General features: G+C 40.2%; 1 protein-coding gene across 1 annotated transcript; it reads left to right on the forward strand.

Moving 5' to 3' along the window:
- Positions 1-829: 829 nt before the first annotated feature.
- On the forward strand, positions 830-20,376 carry ugt8 (UDP glycosyltransferase 8). The gene is made up of 6 exons (XM_023418526.2): positions 830-1,045; positions 6,705-7,534; positions 11,558-11,700; positions 15,563-15,639; positions 16,581-16,800; positions 17,023-20,376. The coding sequence occupies exons 2-6, from the start codon at positions 6,707-6,709 to the stop codon at positions 17,405-17,407; spliced, it is 1,653 nt and encodes a 550-aa protein (XP_023274294.1). The 5' UTR covers positions 830-1,045; positions 6,705-6,706; the 3' UTR covers positions 17,408-20,376.
- The last annotated feature ends 219 nt before the right edge of the window (positions 20,377-20,595 follow it).

A 20,595-nucleotide genomic window follows, 5' to 3' on the forward strand; every position in this document is an offset into this window, starting at 1 on the left:
TAGCATCATCAGGAGCTTTATCTTCCAGCTCTGAGTCATCAATCTTTTAGAAGTACACACACGCACAAAAGGTGAGTGGGTGAAATTAGATAGACATATAGATAGATAGATAGATAGATAGATAGATAGATAGATAGATAGATAGATAGATAGATAGATAGATAGATAGATAGATAGATATAGTTTCTAATGAATGCACATGTACTCTTTTGGTTCATACAAAGGTTAAAGGTTGCCAGTGGGACCAAAGAAGCAATTTAAAGATGTTACCTTAGGCTCAGGGAAGTGGACATTTTGGAAATGGGTCATTTAATAAAGTAAATGATTAATCAGTTACTATTAGTTAGTTAAAAAATGAATAGATTAATCTATTATGAAAAAAACTGTTAGTCTCAACAGAATAATTTGTAACCCTTTGTTAAAGGATGCATTATTAGAAAGTGCTACCACAACATGGAATATCAATATGCAGCCTAAGACAGCCACCAATTTAACAATTACTAAAATACATTTAAGAATTAAAATTACAAGCATCTAAGATTTTCCTCTGCTTCAGAGGCACCATCTTCCTACAAACTCATCTCTGTAAAATCAGCCACCACCTTAATCTAACAAGTATAAAACCGAGAAAAATGTGGTCAGTCGTTGACATCGTTTATCAGTCTAAACAAACCTATGACCCATACACTCACTCATCCCAACTGCTGACAGTAAACACGGAGTCAGTCACTTGTTGCAGAGGCAAAGTAGGACTTGTATGGGCCGATACTCCCCCACCCTCATTGACTTTTATTCAACCAACCCTGTGCAGGTTTTTTTCCCCCTCTCTGCCACTCCCTTCCTGTCCATCTTGGAACGCCTCTCCCCTTCACCGTGAAAGACACTGCGACTCTAATGTTCCCTGTGCCCGTGCTCGATACCCGGGGACCCGTTTCTATTCCTTTAGTCCTTATCACCTTTTGTGTTTTTCCTCCCCGACACTTTTAAATCCTCTTGGAGACTACCACCCCTCTCAACTTCTGCCGAGCAACGTCTAAGTCACAAGGTAAGGCCAACACAAGTGAGCTACGTGCGCGTCACAACAGGTGCATCGTGAACACAACCTGTTGTTGGCGACTTTGCAAAAACCCACTTTTTTCATTCTTTTATTTTTCGTGGTTATAGTTTCATACAAGCCGTCTAACCTGATATTGTCGGAGAACTCTTACTTGCTGCTTGGCTGTTTAAACGGAAAGCTCAGGTGAGACAGTCGAAACCTCCTGAGACACAGGTTGCTGTGTTGCGTTCACGTCCTTTGCGAATTAGGAAAATCCCCATTGGCGGTAAATTGTCATGGTGTATTTGTGAATTCAGTAGTGGATTGAACCTGGTATAAAGTTATCCTCTGCAACATGGCATTCTTCAATATATGTTGTGTGGCCCCAGTTTGGCAGTAATATGCCTCCATTACATTATCCTAAGCGTTTTGTAGAGACTTGTTTCTGGATTGTCGGCATGACACTTTTTACATATTTTGGGTGTGTGCTAACCTCCAGAAAAACAAACACTGTTATAAAATACAGCCGCCGTGCCAGGATATGCTGGCATGACATTTTACGAGTTATTATCAGTTGGACTTGTAAAATGGTAATCCTAATCTTTATGAGAGGTCACAAATCGATATCAAACCCCACATGTCCAGTGGGCTTTATAATATGACCTGTAAGTAAAGGTGAACTTCAACCGAAAACCTGTTTGACCTAAATACAGCATTTCTCTCTTTGAGCTATACCTACATCAGGACACCTGTTCGGCCAAACCATGCTGCACCCACGCAAAGCAATCACCTGATGTTTGAAAAATAAAAATCTATCTTTTGAATCTGCAGGCGAAAGGTGATGAGGGCGATCCTGTTCTCAGATATGCAAGTCACTGCTGAATGTACCAAATATCAATCTGACTTGGATGATGATTGAGATTACTTTCAATCAGCCAGAAATTCTTCGTGCTATTGCTTAAACGCTCAAAGCGTCCGTGTGTATTGTGCGCTGTGCCTTTGCCCAAAGCTTAAACGAATAAATCCACCCAGGCTCAGAAAGGCTGCCATACTTCTTCTGTGTACACAAGTAAAGTTGTAAGTGCTAATTTAATTAGAAATGTCATCCCAAGAATTATTGTTATTGGTTGAATATATTATGCAAGGATATTTCACAGGATCTATTTGTGGGGGTTTTATATATATATATATATATATATATACACCACTGTATATATATATATATGTTAATGAGATACCATTGACGGTTACTGTGCTGCTTTGTACTACTCTCCTCTTTTGTTTATTGGCTATAACAACTATTTGCTCTTTGAAAGACGAGAGTCTGTCCGACCTGTTCCTGTGTGTGTTGATGGTCGTAGTGTGGCTGAAGAAGTATGAGGGGAAGTAGAGAAGGTAAGAGGTGACATTTAAAGAGTCAAATATGAGGAAGGAGAGCTGAGAGGTGGAATGAATGGGGTTGAATAGTACAGTGAATTTCTGTCTGATCTTTAAAATGACATTGAAAACAGCAATGGATGAGCTGGTTGCTCATGCTGAAGGCCTTGTAGGCCGTTTTGCAGTGACATGTCCAGTGACATGTATGTGTCTGTGTAGCATATGGGTCTGGGTGGGAAATTAATTTTTCTTTCTTTTTTTTTTTTTTTTTTTTTTTTTTTTTTTACAAGAAAATATAACTTATTTGAACAGAGACGTGTGAGGGAATGAATAAGTAGTGTTTTCTCACAGTGTTATTCATCTATAGCCAGTGTCTATACCTTTCTGTCAAATGCTGATGAAGCTTTAAGAGATAAGGGCACACAGAGACCATGTTGCCATTATAAACAGCTTCTCATGTGGCTTGGCATGGGAAAGTCAAGTGTTTTTTTTCCACTTTCATTTTGTTTTCACCAAAATTCAAGATCTAAAGGTTCTTGACCTTAGCTTAACTTTTCTATGAAGCAAAAAGAAGGACAAAGTATTATTTAGCAGATATCACATCATTATCCTTAAACTTCTGTAGGTGTTGAGCTAATGTGCCTTTTCACACATGTATCCAAACATTGAGGTATTTTTGTTGTAGACATCAGGCCATATTATGTGTTTGCATGTTAGATATCATCATCAGAGTTTGATTTTTGATATGATCAAATTTGCATGGGTCAGTTACAGATCTCATTAAACTTTACAGCTGTTAGCAGATTATGAATCTGCCTCTAGTTTTCAGGGAACTGTATTCTATAATCTGAAGCTAATGTGAACTGTGCAGCCAAGCCCTTTCGGTTTGTGTTGTTCATTCATTTTTGTTAAAAGTCTTACTAACCTTGTATTGCCCTTCAAAGGACTCAAGTGGGTTCTTTTTCAGCAAAGAAATTTAAGATCAGTTTATGTCCCTCTATTTGAAAGATGAGACTAAATAAACAGCTTGGACTGACTTGTGTTTTACTTAATATCAGTTCTTGGAAGTCACATCACCCCTCTCAACAGGGTGCACTGAGCTAATGAACCCCTGCTGTGTAAGCAGCGAGGCTGCTCCTCCTGCTGTGCTAAATCAAGAAAATGTAAGTCTAGATTATGGTATTAGAGAGCAATAAATACTGTATAATTACGGTCTTGTGTCAGTCTGAATGGGCCAAAACGCTTTCTGCAGAAGCTGTAATTGGTTTGATTTTCCATAATACACAACGGAAAGCTGCAATGCAAGCCAATTAATTTGAGATTATCACAGTGTTATGGTCAGAGTTTATAATTACCTGCATTTTGTCTGTTGAAAGCGGTAGTTGGTTACACAGAAATTTCCCATAATGTTCTTTTTCATTCTCAGTTTCATTCATGCTATTTTGCTCTTAATCTAAGGAAAATACCATAGAACAGTGTTTTTTGCACTATAAGCTCATCTGTGAGTCTTTATGAGTCTGTGCCACAATTTGAAATGTGGCACAGACAAAACTTAGATGCAGTTGTCGAAGCAGGACATGTAAGAATCAGTATCACAGTATTAATAACCTATATCACAATATGGTACATGTTTCTGTGATCATATAAAATACTCAAATTGATGTTCAATGCACAGTCATATATTACAGAAGAATTCTGCACGTGCATAAATCAAAACTTTTACGAATTGTATTTTTGTACAGTTTGCTGGTAATAATAATCAGTACTGTGGACAGTCCAAATTAATTACTGAATGTGAATAAACAATATTATTTATCATACATTTATTATTGTTGATATATGTAGGAATTGTACGTGAATTAGAGAAAGGGAAATTGTGAAGTGAAAACATAGGTGTAGAATATTGGGTAAAACTTAAAAGTAAACTGCACCTGTTTGCAGGTGACTTATGTTTATACACAAAGTCTATTAGTCGGAGGCAACAGACTCACTAATTGTTTAAATCCTTCATATGATAATGTGATCAATCAAGTTGAGGCAATAATTGTAGATTTAACTTTGCTATACGTTCACACACAGTCATCTCATTTAATGGTAATATAGCTGGTAAGATGTTTCATATCATATAACAATATAAATATATTCATATATCTCTTAGCTGTCGCCTGCTGCCCATAGCTGTTATGCCTTGTTAAAGGGTTTTCCTTACAAATTCTAAAATAGTTTTTTCTTCTGTTTTTAAATTTTTGTGCAATTTTGTTTTTCATCCCCTCTTTGCCTTCACCCGGATCCACCCATCGTTTCGTATTTTTTAATTCTGTTAATCCAGATAATTTGCTCAGCCCTCCCTGTGTGCACGATAACCAGACTCCATTGTTAGTAACTTAAGTCATGAAGCATCACAGTCCTCAGTAGACAGTGGCTGGTTTCTATAGTTACCATCAACAGTCTGGGCTGAGAAGTATTTGTAACGATATCCTCAGGACAATGCTAAACAAAATGGTGGCCACGCTGATTCCTCTTCCTGTCAGGCCCCAGCTGTTTGTGGAGAGAACCTCCATATTGAGGAGAAGCAGGTGGTTGATAAGATACATAATCCTGTGTAGATGCCATCAGGAGACGTTCAGCAGAAACAATACGGGCCATGCCATTTGATATAGATTGAGATGTAATGGCACTAGAATGGAGATAGTACTCATCTGATGATAAAATATGATGCGGGAGATGTCTTGTGGGGCTGACAAGAGGAAATAAGCACTGGCAGGCTGCTGCAGCCTATCGGAGCACACACTGGATGAGAGGCAGGCTACGCCATGAATGGGTTATCAGTCTGACACATGGAAAAACGGTGACATCATAGATCCACACCTACGCAAACACGCCACCTTAAACTCCACACCGAAAACACTCAAAGGACCAGGTTAGGTTTAAAACTAAGACCTGTCCCTTTATATTTAATTCCTTATCTAGCTTTGGCAGTCCATTTTAAGGCCGCTTACGTATTATAACACAATTGTAACAGTTATGCAAGATGCTTCCTCACAAGCCCTTGTACAGCAGTTTCTTTTGGCTTTGTCTGAGGTTATGGACTGGTAATCTACATGGGGGTGCAATGTGATGTTTGAATAGCCAGTGGAAGAATGTATGGAAGAATGTATGCTTTCTCCAGTGCTCCAAAAGGAGAGCTTTATAAGGAGATGAAAGGCTATGCATATTACGTAAGTAGGTCGAGAATTTATTAATCTGCTTGCTGAATTATATTGTAAGCATCATGTTAAGAATTTGGACAACTCATTTCGCTTCAAAAGTACCTGAAGGAGCAGCCCTGGTTTTGGCCGTGGTTTTGTTTTGTGCATTGATTACTTTCACAATCACGCTTTTGCTTGAGTGTAATTTTATATATTTTCCTCCAAAGGTCAGTGCGTTCCTTAAGGTGTAACGCCCTGTGGAAGGAGAATACGAGTTAGTCATTGTAGATTTAAAAAGAAAAAAGAAAAAAAACCCTGGATAATTGATGGCTCTCCGCAAGAGGTTCTGAGTGTTGATGATTAATCCAAGTAAGAGGGAGAAAGAGTGTAGGCATATAGGGCACAGGCTATGACATGGTGCCATGATAATGGTTCTTTGTGTTTATGTTTGTGAATAGAGCGGCTGAAGGTTTAGAATGACGTTGGTGCTACCCACACCATGTCAGTGACGGCTGTGCACAGTGAGGCGGGATGAAGAGGTGGAATTGAAATATGGAGAAAGAAAGGCAAAGGTTCATTAGGGCAGGTAAACTAATGAGAACATACAACCACACAGAAACTGAGAAGCTGCATTCTCTCAATACCACTTCTGAGTATAGAGACCAATTTAATTCATTTCCAGGCTTGAAGTGAAGGCTTTGATGTGAAGACTTTCAACAATGTCAAACTGCCTCCTTTCATCATGGTTGACAGACAATAGGTGGGCCAGAGTGAGGTTCTTTGTGTAGATAAAAGTTTTCAAGACAACAAACTATACATATACATCAGATGAACTGTTCTTTCTTTACCTTCTCTGAGTCTTCAGCAGGCACTTTTTTGACCTGTAATTTTATGTCAGGCCCATTTTCCTATATAATTCCCAGTATTAAATGAAGGTATGATGTATGATACATGTATCTAACCTGATAATAATCTAGGTTGATTCTGTACCGGTGGAGCAACACTGACTGTTATTTGTATGATGACAGCTTTTTGATGACTGGGTTCTGCTTTTATTTTGACATCCTGCAGTGCTAACATTGTTCCTTTCTTTATTATTTCAGCCATGCTACTACCCTCATCACTACTCCTCCTCCTCGGCCTCCTCACCTGGAGTCCCAGTGCATCATGCTCTAAAGTAATTGTGGTCCCACCCATCATGTTTGAATCACACCTCTACATCTTCAAGACTCTGGCCACAGCTTTGCACCAGGAGGGCCATGAGAGCCATTTTCTAATTTCAGAGGGTCGTGAGGTGCCCCCCTCTCCTCACTACCACCTACAACGCTATCCAGGGATCTTTAACAGCAGCACGGCTGACAGTTTCCTCCAGTCCAAAGTCAGCAACATCTTCTCAGGCCGCCTGACATTTCTGGAACTGTTTGACATTCTTGACCACTACTCTCAGAACTGTGATGCTGTTGTAGGCAATGTCGAGGTAATGACCCGCCTCAAGGAGGCCAAGTTTGACCTGCTGCTGGTGGATCCTAATGAGATGTGTGGTTTTGTAATAGCTCATATCCTGGGCGTGCAATATGCCGTCTTCAGCACAGGTCTGTGGTATCCTGCTGAGGTTGGTGCCCCAGCCCCGCTATCTTATGTACCTGAATTCAACTCACTGCTGACAGACCACATGTCTCTGGTCCAGAGGATCACAAACACTGCTGTTTACCTGGTGCAGCGCTTTGGAGTCCATTATATTGCATTGCCCAAGTATGACCGGATTATGAAGAAACATGGAGTGAAGCCTCAAGTGGCCATGGCTGACCTGGTGCAAGGCAGCCGGCTGTGGATGCTGTGCACTGACATGGCTCTGGAGTTCCCCAGGCCCACCCTGCCACATGTGGTGTACATAGGAGGCATCCTCACCAAGCCCCCCAACCGTCTGCCACAGGTCAGTACTGAGAGACACACAGACAGCTGATAAGCACATGATGAGACAGGCTAAGACAGACAAAAATATTTATGTGTGGTACGTCAGATGTAAAAAATGTGTTATGCAGTGTTTCACTGTGCTCTGAGTATGTGTGTCCTAGTTTTAGTCCTTGCGGAGTAGGACTGGTCGATATGGATAAAATCCTCACAGTGTGTGTAATTTTATATCACGCTGTCATTGTAGATTGTGTTAAGTTTGTACATTTTCTGGAAAATGAATTGATAAATTTAACATGGATAAATTAATAACCTGCCAGCATGTCTGCTGTTGGGCTAATTCAGCTCTGATACACCTAGGTGCTTCACCACATTGATTCAAAAGTCATATAAAATCCCACTGGAGTCATAACTCAGTGTAACATTTCCTACAGTGGCCTAATACACCCACAGATGTTAAAGGGATACTTACTGCAGAATAAACAATCTAAAATCGCTGATGATTGACATATTTATATCATCTTATGATATTTAGTAAATTGTATATTGTCATATTGTCCAACCCTTCTACAGAGTCAATATCCTTGTGTCAGTTAACGCTCATTTACACTTACACAAGATCCACATGCTTAAATAAAAATATTAAAAATATGTTCCCGTGTAATGCTGGAACATAAAATGAGGGCTCTGTGCCACTGGTGACAAAGGTACTGCAACACAAGGGCTAATTCATTATGACTGAGTTTGACCATGACATTATGCAAATGTGTGGTTTCATGGAAGGGATAGAAATCCATATCGTTATGCTTCAAACTGACTTGGGAGAAGTTTGTTCTTTTTGTATTACATATAACTATTCACATTGTTTTCTCTCCTTTTTTTATATTAGAGCCTGTTCCCTTCTAGGTTTACTAACTTGCATAAATTAGCAATTTTCTGTCAAATGTTTCTCATTCACCAGGTGAACTAATTATTCAAGAGCAGTTGTGAAAGAGTTTACCCATGGGAAAGTGGTGGTAGATCGTATCTCTTATATGCTTTTCAAGAAAAAATGGTTGTTAATAGACAATAGACTTATGATGATGCACATTGTCAGTTCACATACAGTAACTGCACATACCTCAGTTCATTTATTGACAGCCTGTTTTGCTGGTTTCTCTTCCCTTCGTATTGTCCCCCCCCACCCCCACCCCGTCTTAACGGACTGACTGTTTCAGTATTTTTTGTATCTACCCTTGCTTGTCCCCATTGTCTCTCCTATCACTTGGTATCTCTTATTATTACATCCTGCTACAAAGCGGGCCTTCATAGAGGATGCTGGGGTGAGGAAGGTTTTGAGTTGAATGGACACGGAAGGTTTTTTGAGCAGAGAGGGAGGGGAGCCATGGAGAGCAGAGGCGAGTGGTGACTGGGGTTAGTCCAGCATTCGAATGCCGAGAGCGCGGGCTGTTGGTATCTACTGCAGAGGATTTTGGAATGCCACTCCAGCCAATAGGGAGCATTGTGCCGTGTTGTGCGGAGGGAGTTATAATGGAAGTGGAGGGAGAACGAGGCCATTGTTCTGGGCAGAGCGCTGGGGACACTGAGACTCTTTTATGGGGTCACTGAGGGCTGCGTTGTAGGGACAGTAGGGTTGCACTGCTGGGACACAGAGCCCAGTGTGCCCCTTAGGTTGCTCCGTGCCAGGGCCGGCCTTAGCTGCCGCAGCTGGACCATTTGCCCCCCGTCCCCACCCCCGCCCCCACCCCCTACTTGTCCTCCGCTTCTGTCACTCCAACATGGCTGCTCCCTGACCAGTCCCCATCCACCGTCAGTCCATACATCCTCACTTAACATTCTCAAATAATTATTTTACTATACAGAGCACTGCTGACATCCTAAATGCACATGCACACACACACCCACACACACAAACAACCTTTTCTGAGCTCTAAAACCCCTCTGTTTGTTATGACTTCCTCTTAACATCAACTGCCAAGTTTATTTTTGATCAGCTAATGGCAGGCTGTCTTACCACCCACTAGTCCCCCCCTCCACAGCCTGTTCCAAAAACAGGTTTATTAGTTAATGTAGAAAACTACTTTTAGTAAAACCCAGAATAGGTCTCCTGCTTCCAAGAACAGTGCCCTGGAGGAGGAAGTCATGTCTCTGGTTTTCACTGCCTCAGTGCAGCTTTCAGCTGGGAGAGACCGCAGGCTTCCTTTCTTTTCTTTTCTTTGGTTTGGTCTATCAATAAAATGTTTCATATTGATAGACCACAGATAATATCTAGGATTGTTGAACTTCGTCATGTAAACGGTGCTTATGGAGTCTTTGTTTTCCAATGTGATAGTTGAAATATTCTTCACTATCCCTTCATCCGTGTAACCCAAATATGTTAATTCTGTTTACGTCAACATCAATGTAGCAGTTATTACGGGGAGCTCTTATATATCTGACTTTGCTTTTAATAATGGACACTCAGCTAAACGTTATCAGTCAAGATAAACTGTTCTCTATTTTTATTCAATTTGGTGAATGGCCAACCGGGGGACTGGGGAAGATAACTGTGAAGTCTGTTAAGCAACTAGGACATTGTTTCTAGAGAAACACGCTGGTGTTAAGATTTCTCAGAACATCACAAAAGACATTCCCTCTTTCACCTTCATTGTATTTTATTGTGTTGAGGTGGCGGCACAAACCTCAAATATCTCAAAAAAACCCGGCACATAAAACTGAACTGCCTACATGTCTAGATTCTGTACCAACAAGGGTAAGAGTGGGAATAGTGTCTGTTGTTATGAAGGTGAACTGACCCTTTAAGGATGTTACGGATGCACAGATCAGATGACAAAGTTTTAATTGGTAAACTTGTTAATGTGCTGAACATTATGCATTTTCAGTGTGTAGGATTTTGTCATGTATCAGATGGCTGGATGACTTTTGTGTAGACTGACTTTTATGGTGTTTTGTAAATGATTATTAATGAGCAGCTTCAAAACAAGCTTCCCAACAGAGAGTAGATATTTTATACAAAACTAGATCTTTGTAGAGAGTTGCTGATCTCTTGGGGAAATGCACTACTTGCTATGTACAGCCATACATTATACACCAAATTGCAGTAGACATGCAGTGGGGTCCAAAAGTCTGAGACCACTTTCCCATCCACTTGAATAAAATAATGATGAGACATAAACATTGATGTCACAGTAGCTTAAGGATAAAATGTTCCCAAAATGAATGTAAATGACTATTTTCTGTATTTTTGTTTATCTCACTGAAAGAATGATTCAACAGGAAACCAGGAAATTCTATGTGGGGAAATAAGTTCATCTATGAATGTAGGAAGAAAATGATACTCGGCCATTAAAATTGGTGGCTTTGTGCACTATCAATATTGCTCATTAATGTCATAATATGAAATGTTGATGTATAATGCAGCACTGGGCACCAGAGTGCAAAATGTGAGCTCAGCACATCCTAGCTTGAAGTTCTCAGGCATTAACTTGCATATATTTAACAGCTTCATGCATTAGACATTAGACCTGTCTTGCTTGATAAACTTCCACTGTGGCCTGTTCTTTTTATGTAAAAAAAATATTCCTGGATTTGAATTTCAGTAGTCTACACAGAAATATTTTTATAAGTGGTACCAGCTAGAAAGGGATTTATAGTCTGGGATTTTCTCATCTGCCTGTTGCTATCACATTGCAACATTACTAAAACGTTTTGGTGTACTGTACGCTGATTGGTCAAGTTGTCCAGCAAAATTCTGTGAGTTTTATGTCATCGTCCCAAATTTATCTGTAAACGTGTAAATCACTCAGAATATGAGAAACAAGCCTTCATTAATCATGCCTGTCCTAGCTATAAAGCGATAAAGATGACAAACAAGGTTCATGTATGTGAACGGCCTGTTTATGTCAGGTTTTTATCTTTAATGCATTAGAATAATCTGAGGTGGATCTTAGCGGGTTGCAATTGCAATTACCAATTATCTACACTGTGTATCAATACTAAAAAATGTTGGGGTTTTTTTAAGCTCTTTTTTCTCATATTTCTGCAGGATTTTGAGGCGTGGGTGAATGACACAGCGGAGCATGGCTTTGTGGTTGTGTCGTTCGGAGCTGGGGTCAAGTACCTTTCTCATGACATTGCTCACAAACTGGCAGGAGCCCTCGCCAGGCTGCCCCAGCGTGTCGTCTGGAGGTAAAGTATCTATTTTCTCACTGTCACTCTCACTGTACACATCTGCCAGTGTGACAGATGTAACCTTTCTAATGTAGTCAGCTTCAAGTTGAAGACTTTCCTCCACTCAGCACTCAGGGGGCTCTGGATGTCAGATGACTTAGTGTGTATATATTACGTTTTACGTGGACCCCCGTATTCATCCATGCTGCTTATGTTCAGTGGCTCATCATAAAATACATGTGTTGTTCCTCTGTTACAGGCTTCCTCTTAGGCTAAAGTCCATATTCCCATCTTACATTTGCTTCAGGGTGTTATCTTAGGTCATCTGTTTGTTCAAACAGCGTTGAGTATGTATGTGAGAAGGAAACTAAATAGAGATAGACCAATAAATCAACCAGGCTAATATACTGGCCGACATTAGCTTATTGTATATACTGTATATCTGTATCAGTGTATATATAGGCTGATAAATTAGAAGAAATTGCTGCACAGACTAGGTTTGGTGTTGCGTCTGTGTGCTAAGGCTGTAAAACTAAAGCTGCTGCAGTGTCTGTGCATGCATGCATGTGTCATCGCTGGGCACATGAGTTCAGGTTGACTTGATGACAAAAGGTCCTTCACACTTATCTAAAATGTTTGTGCCTTCCCGGTGAGAGAGATAGGTGTGATTGAAATCTAATCCTTAGTAATCATTTACACAGAGTCCCAAAGCAATTATCCACTGTCTGTGACCTGAGCAGGAAAAATGCTAAAAATAACAGGGAGGGGGAGTGGGACTGATAGAGGAGGCAAGTCTCTCAGTGCCTTGAAATTTGATTCGTAAACCTGTCAATCTTTAACTCTCAACATAATTGAGTCTGTGATTCATTGACCACATTCACACACTTTATTTTTGAGTAATTTCCATCTCATAAATGTTTAAATAACAGTTAATTAGAACTAATTAGAAACTGACTGATGTTGCACCATCTTTATTAGACAATATAGTTTATATATACTGTGTAGGTCAATCTATTCTGGTATGCCCAAGTATTGCATAACTATTGTAGACTGCAGGAACAAAGCCGTGGGTCGAGTACATATATACACACTGTCCACAAACCTGACCTTTTCTCCAGATGTATAGCTGGGTGAGTGGTAATGGTTAACATGCCCCTGTGTGCAGAGGTTGGTGGCTGGTGTGTAATTTGTACAAACACACTCCACAGTTTTCAATGATGTCATGACCGTGACAAAATGGTCAAGTAACTTTTTCATTAGGTGTGTCTGTGCCAGAATAATTACAGTTTTAAAATGATGTGTTTTAATTTAGTTTTGCTTTAGTTAGTTTTCACATGGCATGTGTAGATTCAGTTTTTGTTTGTTTGTTGTTTTGTATTGTTTATTTGTATTTATTTCAGTTGTAGTTTTTAGCATTTTTAGTACGATTATAAGTTCAAAATATGTTATTATAGACCAAATGGAAATGGAATACTGAACTTTCAATATTGTTCGAAAGGTTTTTCATTTTACCCTTTATTTCAACTGATAAATTGTTACCATTAACTATTATTATTAATGATATCATATTGTGCCTTTCTATTTTCATCGGGCACCCTGTGAGCCATGCCAACATTTGATTTACAGGTGTTTACTAAAGATAATATAAGATAAGATGAGACTTTTGCAAAGACTAGGCAAACATTTGGAGTGATTTAGTTTCAAAACCCCACACATGACAAATAAACAAAAGCAAGAAGTGCAAGGATAAAGTTCAAAGTTACATTCTAATAGACAATAAAAACATTCCTCTGACCCTAGAAAGAGACCTCAGAGTGATGATGTCAGTTCCAGAGGTGCGATGATAAGAAAGTAGGAGAGAAAAATATGGAAAGTTTTTGCTGTTTTTTTCCAGAAATAAATGTAATACATTGGTAGAGGGTCAAATGAAGTTGATATGAATAATAAAGCAGATTTATCCAGTTAGGGAATGCATCTATTGACTGTAACTGGAAAATCAATCTACCATTTAAAAGGGAGAACATTTGAGCTCAGATGCAATACAACCACTTTTATTGCATATACAACCAAAACAAAATAGTCATACACTCAAACTGTTTCCACAATGTTTATTTAGTAAAGCGTCATACCAACATTTTTGACCATCCGTGCCTTCATCCAAACGAGAATAGTTAACGTGTGTGTCGCTGCTTTTTCGTTAGTTTTGCAGAAGTCTTCCTTGGTTGCCTGTACCTTGCTCATTTGGATCCGTGTGTGCACAATTGGATTGCATGGGAGAGGTTATGAAACATGTGATATTGTGGAACAAAGATGTATGTGGTGCAACTTACTAGCATGCAAGGGGCAAGGTTCAACAGCAAGCAAGTCACTATGTTACAGAATTTGAGGTGTTAGAGCTGGGCAGAGTCACTGGTGGGGGATCAGATTGTGGTTGCAGTGTCTGTTTGGAAACAGGTGAGTGGTTGTGAAAAAATCTTGCCATGGTTGTGGCAATCGGGGGAAAGAAGTACTGTGTGTGGTAATGAGGAGTACTAGATTTCGTTTGCCATGCAACATGTTTGTAGTGTGTTAAATTTCAAAGGCAAATGAAACACATTCCTCTGTTCTCAAGCATTGACCTTTCATGATGAGATATCAGAGATTGATGTTTCACATGTCAGTATCGGACCAGTTCTACAGGTGAAGTCAGTCAACAATCTGAAACTCGTAGACACTAGCATTTGACTTTTATAGGCCCCAAGACTTTGTATGTGACATAGAATAGTAATCTGGCTTTCAGTGGCCCTTCCAGACCTAGAGGATGGAAAAGGAAGAAGGCTGGTGAAAACACAGGGACCAAGCCAAATGAATTGTGTCATTGATAATTGGCTGCATGAATGTAGGCTTTGATTGGCAGAACAGTGAATTGGTGCTTTGTTGAACAGAGAAAGAGAGATGAAAGAGTTTGGGGTAGCGAGGGAAGGAGACAGAGATGGACAGATGGGGGTCGTAATGTAGCATGCTTCCGCAGACACAACCACTGACACCAGCGAACATACTCACAATACTGTATACAATTCAACACCACCAGTCGAAGATGATGAGTCGAAACCTAAATCTGCGAGTGAACAAGCAAGACTTTCTTAGTAGTAACTTCCTGGAGACTTGTGGTGACTGTTAGGTTGCCCGGCAACCAGCAGATTCGCCAGAAAGTTACTGAGCGAAATCAAGAAACAGTCCGGCGTGCATCCAACTGTGACACTGCGACGAGTTAGACGGGTTTTGGTTTTTGCACAGATAAAACAAATAACATGTTATTTAACGAGCTTGGTGGCCTGGTAGGCTGATTTTGTCGCCTGGGAACAGAGCCAGGGGAGCTGTTGTGCCTTGCTTCCAGTCTGTGTGCTAAGCTAAGCTAACTGGCTGATGGCTGTAGCCTCATATTTACTGTACAGACACAAGAGTGGTATCGCTCTTCTTAGAGTATTCCTCTAACAAGTGAATAGGCACAAACAGCTGTAAGAAACAAAAGGCTGGATGTAATAACTTTATTGCTTGTAGCAACAGAATGTTGAACAATTTAATGTTGTAGTTAGGCTGGACTTCATATAGCATAATAGGGAATCCATTTCCAATCCATGTGGTAGGTGTGCACTCTTCTCCCACAGTCAGTAGTAATTACACATTAGAAATAAATATGAAATATTCTGTGAGTAGCCACTCTGATTAAACAGAACTAAAGTGAAATATGACTGTGTCAGAGAGTTAAGTCTCAGGGGTTTCCTTGGTATCCAAATATTGTGATATCAACATGATCTGCTAAAAAGTGTTGTGAACCATGTTAGCAATTTATTTGTCAATGCTTTCCTTCCCTTCATAATATCCTTCTTTCCTTCCTTAGATTCTCTGGAGTTCCACCCAGTAACCTTGGCAACAACACCAAGCTTGTTGACTGGATGCCTCAGAATGACTTATTAGGTGAGCACCTTAATAAGACGCCACACGATGTGAATTTTACCATATAGTTTTCTTATCAACAGTCAAATTGGCTCAGTCACTTTATTATATGTTGTATTGGACCATATAACTGAAAAGTATTTCACAGCACTTTCGAAACCTTTGAAATCAATCCCGGTGCCTTGTTTGAGAACAGCTTCTCAAAAATCTGATTTCGTCATACCTCTGGTTCAAGGCATGTTTTGACACAAAACTAATCTGTTGTGTTTTTATGCAAGATGTTCCTCGGGATGTGGCGGAGTAGGTTATGTGTGTGAGGGTTCCTCCCATACCTAGTGAATATAACCACAGTAGTGCGCAGAATGTGGATGTGTAAGCCACTTTACGTCTGTCAGGAATGATGAATGTGCAACAGCATTCAGATATTGACAGCTAGCATTGTATTCTGTTGCAGAGTAATAGCACTTTGGTTAGCCAAGACTGCAAATATTGAAACGTTATGGCTGTCTGGCTTTTCTGGTTGGCCAGTAATAGTCATTTTAAAGGGGCAGGTCACCACAAAGCACTAAAATGTATCTTTTCTCTTAACTCTCTAATGGCTCACCCTACCACAGTGCATTTGAGTTAAATGGTCCAAAATTGTTATCAAGTTTAAAAAAAAAAAAATACACAATCCCCTTCCAAATGGTATGACATGTTACCCACTATACCCACAGAATTTGGAAGCTACTAAAAATAAGAGATGTTTATGTTGAATGAAATCACTTCCTCCACAGAAGCACTGACTGAGGCATCTTGGTAATTATACTGTTGAAATGATACACACATCTTCATTCTTCCTCTTACTGTAAACTGCTCCCCCCCGCCGCCGCCTCTACTCCATACAAAAAAAAAGAATGCAGCAAAATACTGTAAGTGCCCTGTCAAAAAAAAAGACTAACACAAAACTTCCTGTCATCTAGGCCATGCCAACACTAGGGCCTTCCTGAGCCACGGCGGCCTGAACAGCATCTACGAGGCCATGTATCATGGCGTGCCGGTGGTAGGTGTGCCCCTGTTCGGAGACCACTATGACACCATGACTCGTGTGGCAGCCAAAGGTATGGGCATCATGATACACTGGAAGTACATGACCGAGGAAGACCTCTACACAGCCCTGACCAGCGTCATCAAAGACAGCAGGTTAGATTTCTAGAGCCACAGCACACACAAAGGCTTTGTATATTAACGTTATTGTTAATCAGTGCCATCTGGTGACCATTCATGGCATCACAACTCTATGATTTCATGGTGATCGAGATCTTTTTTTTTTTTTTTTCATATTCAGTTGTTTTCTGATATGTTCATGTGCTGAGTATCACCCATTGAGACTTGCTTCATTGTGTCCTTATACTCCCTATGTAGGTACCGCCAGAAAGCACGTCTTCTCTCCAACATTCACAAAGACCAGCCGGGCCACCCTGTGACCAGAGCTGCCTACTGGGTCAGCTACATCCTCCGTCACCACGGTGCCAACCACCTGCGCTCCGCCGTATACCAGGTTTCCCCCTACCAGTACTTCCTGCTGGATGTGATCGTCACTGTGGGAGCTGCCTTGGCTCTGACCTTCTTCGCCCTGCGCCGGTTGGTACGATTGCTGAGGGGGAAGAAGGTTGGGGACCAGAGCAGGGGAGGTGGTAACACTAGGGATGATGGTAACATGGCCAATGGACATTGCCATAATGAAAGCATGGCCAACGGGAAACACAAACGGAATGGCTCCTTGAAAAACGAGAAGAAGATGAATTAATGTTTTGAACGGCCAAGAGGGACGAGAAAGAAGTTGCCCCAAGGACTCAGCTCTAGGTTTCGGAGAGCTTGAAGAGAAAGCTGTTCTTAGGTCTGTGTCGAGAGGCAACTGCTACTCGGAGCGAGCAAGAGGCTGTAGGAGAATACACAATGCATCGTGTAAGGACAGAGCAAGGCATCGGGTGCTCAAAATCTGTGTGTTTGTGTGTGTGCGTGTGTGTGCGTGTGTGTGCGTGTGTGTGGATGTGTGTGGGTGTATGTGTGCACTGAGGCGAATTTAACGAAAACTCTTAACAGCAGCAGCAGCTACAGCAACACAACACCAAATCGGAAAGTCATTGAGGATGAAACACAGGAAAGACACATTGGAGGACATTGTTTCTTACTCGTACATCTTCTCCCTCGCATGTTCTCTGTTGTCTTCCTGCCTTCCCTACCATTGGAAGGATGATGAATAGGGGAAATCCTGAGCGCCAACTCCTCATCCTCAGAACAAAGCAAGAAAACAAACAGATAACTTTTGAAAAATATTTAGGATTTAATGTTTTTAACTCCAAACTCTTGCTTCAAAGTGTGTCCAGTAAACTGTAAATAGAGGACAAATCTATTTATTACTGTACAAAAGCATTTTAATTATGGATCTTTTTTCTTATTTTAATGTGTCAGTGGTGTGATAGCATGATGGTAGATGTACACTCCCTCCGCTAAGCCAACATCTGCACAACTCTGTGTCCTTCATATTGGTGAAACAAACAAAACAAAAACTGAGAGCAGCGGTTATTGAAGGCATGCATAGGTCTGCGCTTTCCATCCACGGTATCATAGTGGTCACGTTTGAGTTGAAAATATTCTCAGTGTTTCCATTTTCACATGGTAGTACTGACCTGTTTTTATCCGGTGGAGAATGACTCGACTGAACTCTGTTTGGCCTAGCAGTGTGAAAAGGGTGATTGTGTTATTATCAAAAAGATATGATAATGGAAACCACTGCGAATACTGTGGATAGGCAGGGCCAGATCAGAAATGTGCTCATGCTCATCCAGTCAGGTGATCATCAGGGATGAGTCAGAGCATTATTGATTTATGATAAATTTCTTCATCAGTTCTATGCCTTAATTCTGCACCCCTCATCTATTTATTATTTAGCAAGGATTCATCACTTGATTGCCATTTTTAGTGCTACATTTGACTTTGTACATCATACCTCTGTGATTTATCTGTTGGATAATTTATAACATGTTGCAAATGTTAGTTTCAAATGACACTGTATGATCAGTGCTACCCTTCTGTAGGTTAAAGTCTTAGTTAGATTTAGCTTTAGAGGTTCATGTACAAACTACACAGAGCTTATATTAATTATATTAACACTGAGTGAGAATGCTTCACATTCTGTATGTGGCCTTTTATAATGCAAATATTTGTTTATGCTGTATGCTTGAATACCAATGTGTATGAGTGCTTGTCGTTTCCAATGCTTGTGTGTTTTACACCACTGTACAGCTTTAGTTGGAGTGTATGGATGAAACAAAGCAAATGAAGTATGTTTTAGCCCACTGAGAGTCGAGTAAAAACAATTACTGGCTTTTTACCTATTTTCTGAATTCATGTCATAGAAGGTGTATGCACATGCAAAGGATTCTTTATGTTATTTTCCTTCTCAATAAGACTGAACTTGCCCTCAGCAGCTTTTTTTTTTTGTATCATTCCGTAGTTAATTCACTCCACATTATTTTACTCATGTTTCTTGGCCAGCGTTAAGCCACCGTGTCTGTTCATTCTAAATGCAGATGGAGGAAGGGTGTAATAGGTCGACAGGAAAGGTGAAATCCACTACTTCTACAATGAATAATAATGTATCAAAGTGACACTGATCCATGCTGCGAAATTCTCTTTTCTTGAACCCCTGTCAGGGAGATCAAAGTACAGGGCGAGCTAGAAGGGTATCTTTAGAGTTTGTAGGGATTCGGTATCTTGCTAATGGACATTTCAGAAGGGCAGGTGCTCGAGGACATGGGGCATAAAAATCTCATGAACATGAGACTTCCAGTTGGTTTGTCAAACCACCAGGCCACACATACTGCTTTCCTCTATTGTTCCAGTAGCACAGTCCAGTCTTCTACTTTTTAAAGTTGGAAAAATTGCAACTGCGTTTTGGCATCCTAGCAAACACACTGTTTACCAACTTAATAACGCCTCATGCACAGACAAAAAACAGCAACGTCAGTTTTAAAGGAATCAGAGGAAATGCCATCACTTAACCAGTCAAAGTTGTTGAGGACTTAACATCCAACCAACATGTTCACAAATCCTGTATGATAACTGAGAAAAGCTTCATGATCCTTTACTTTCTCTGTGAGCTACAGTTACGCATGCACAGCCCAACCCAGCCCTGCTGAAAACAGAGACTTTTATACTTGAATCATCATCATCATCCATAACAACTTCAGCTGTTGGGTATAAGTGGGCCTGCGGGTGCTTCACAAAGCTATGACCAGGGTTAGGAAAGAAAAAAAAATAGTTGTGAGGATATATATATATATATATTTTAGTATTATTTCAGTATTAATGATGTTATAGCCCACATAGTTAAATGCTTACCCATGTCCATCCTTCTAATTCTCTCGTATGTCACTGTACTTACACTGAAGTCTGACATGTCTCTGTCCTTTTGACGTTTGTATTTCATCAGCTTGAATACTTTTCTTTGTTCTGTCTTCACTTGTGTACTTCCTTGTTCCATTTGTCCGCGTCTTTTTCTCAACTCTTAACTTCCTGGTGTATTCTGAAGTCTTTGTACTCTTGTCTTTTTCCTCCTCCTCCTCCTCCTCCTCCTCCCCCCTAAAGAATTCCTTTTACTTTGATTTTAAAATGACAAAGTCCTCAATTTTCCTGTCATGTGTGTCCATGTTGTAAATAGAACAATGTAAACAAAATACTAATGCTGAATAAAAATGACATATTTTGTTTGCAGAGATGATTGGAACTTTTTTTTTCTCGGAAAGTGTCCATGCTACCAAGTGTTGTCTTCAGTTTTGAAATATACATTCGAAGCAGAATAAAAAGTGGAGGAAAATATAATTACCAAAGTATGTCTAATCACTCTACATATTTTCCGTCTGCCGAGAGAAGATTGTTGCATATGTTGTCAGTACCGCTGCACTGCAACAATAGTGACCAGACAAGCACGTA

This window comes from Seriola lalandi, unplaced genomic scaffold (assembly GCF_002814215.2).
Source record: "Seriola lalandi dorsalis isolate HSWRI2012SDOR001 ecotype SW California unplaced genomic scaffold, Sedor1 jcf7180002054582, whole genome shotgun sequence".
NCBI lineage: Eukaryota > Metazoa > Chordata > Actinopteri > Carangiformes > Carangidae > Seriola > Seriola lalandi.

Excerpts from the sequence above, each read along its gene's own strand:
- ugt8 (XM_023418526.2), top strand. The coding sequence starts at position 6,707 with ATGCTACTACCCTCATCACTACTCCTCCTCCTCGGCCTCCTCACCTGG. Across the intron at positions 7,535-11,557 it reads CCCCCAACCGTCTGCCACAG|GATTTTGAGGCGTGGGTGAA; the intron begins GTCAGTACTGAG and ends ATATTTCTGCAG. Across the intron at positions 15,640-16,580 it reads GCCTCAGAATGACTTATTAG|GCCATGCCAACACTAGGGCC; the intron begins GTGAGCACCTTA and ends CCTGTCATCTAG.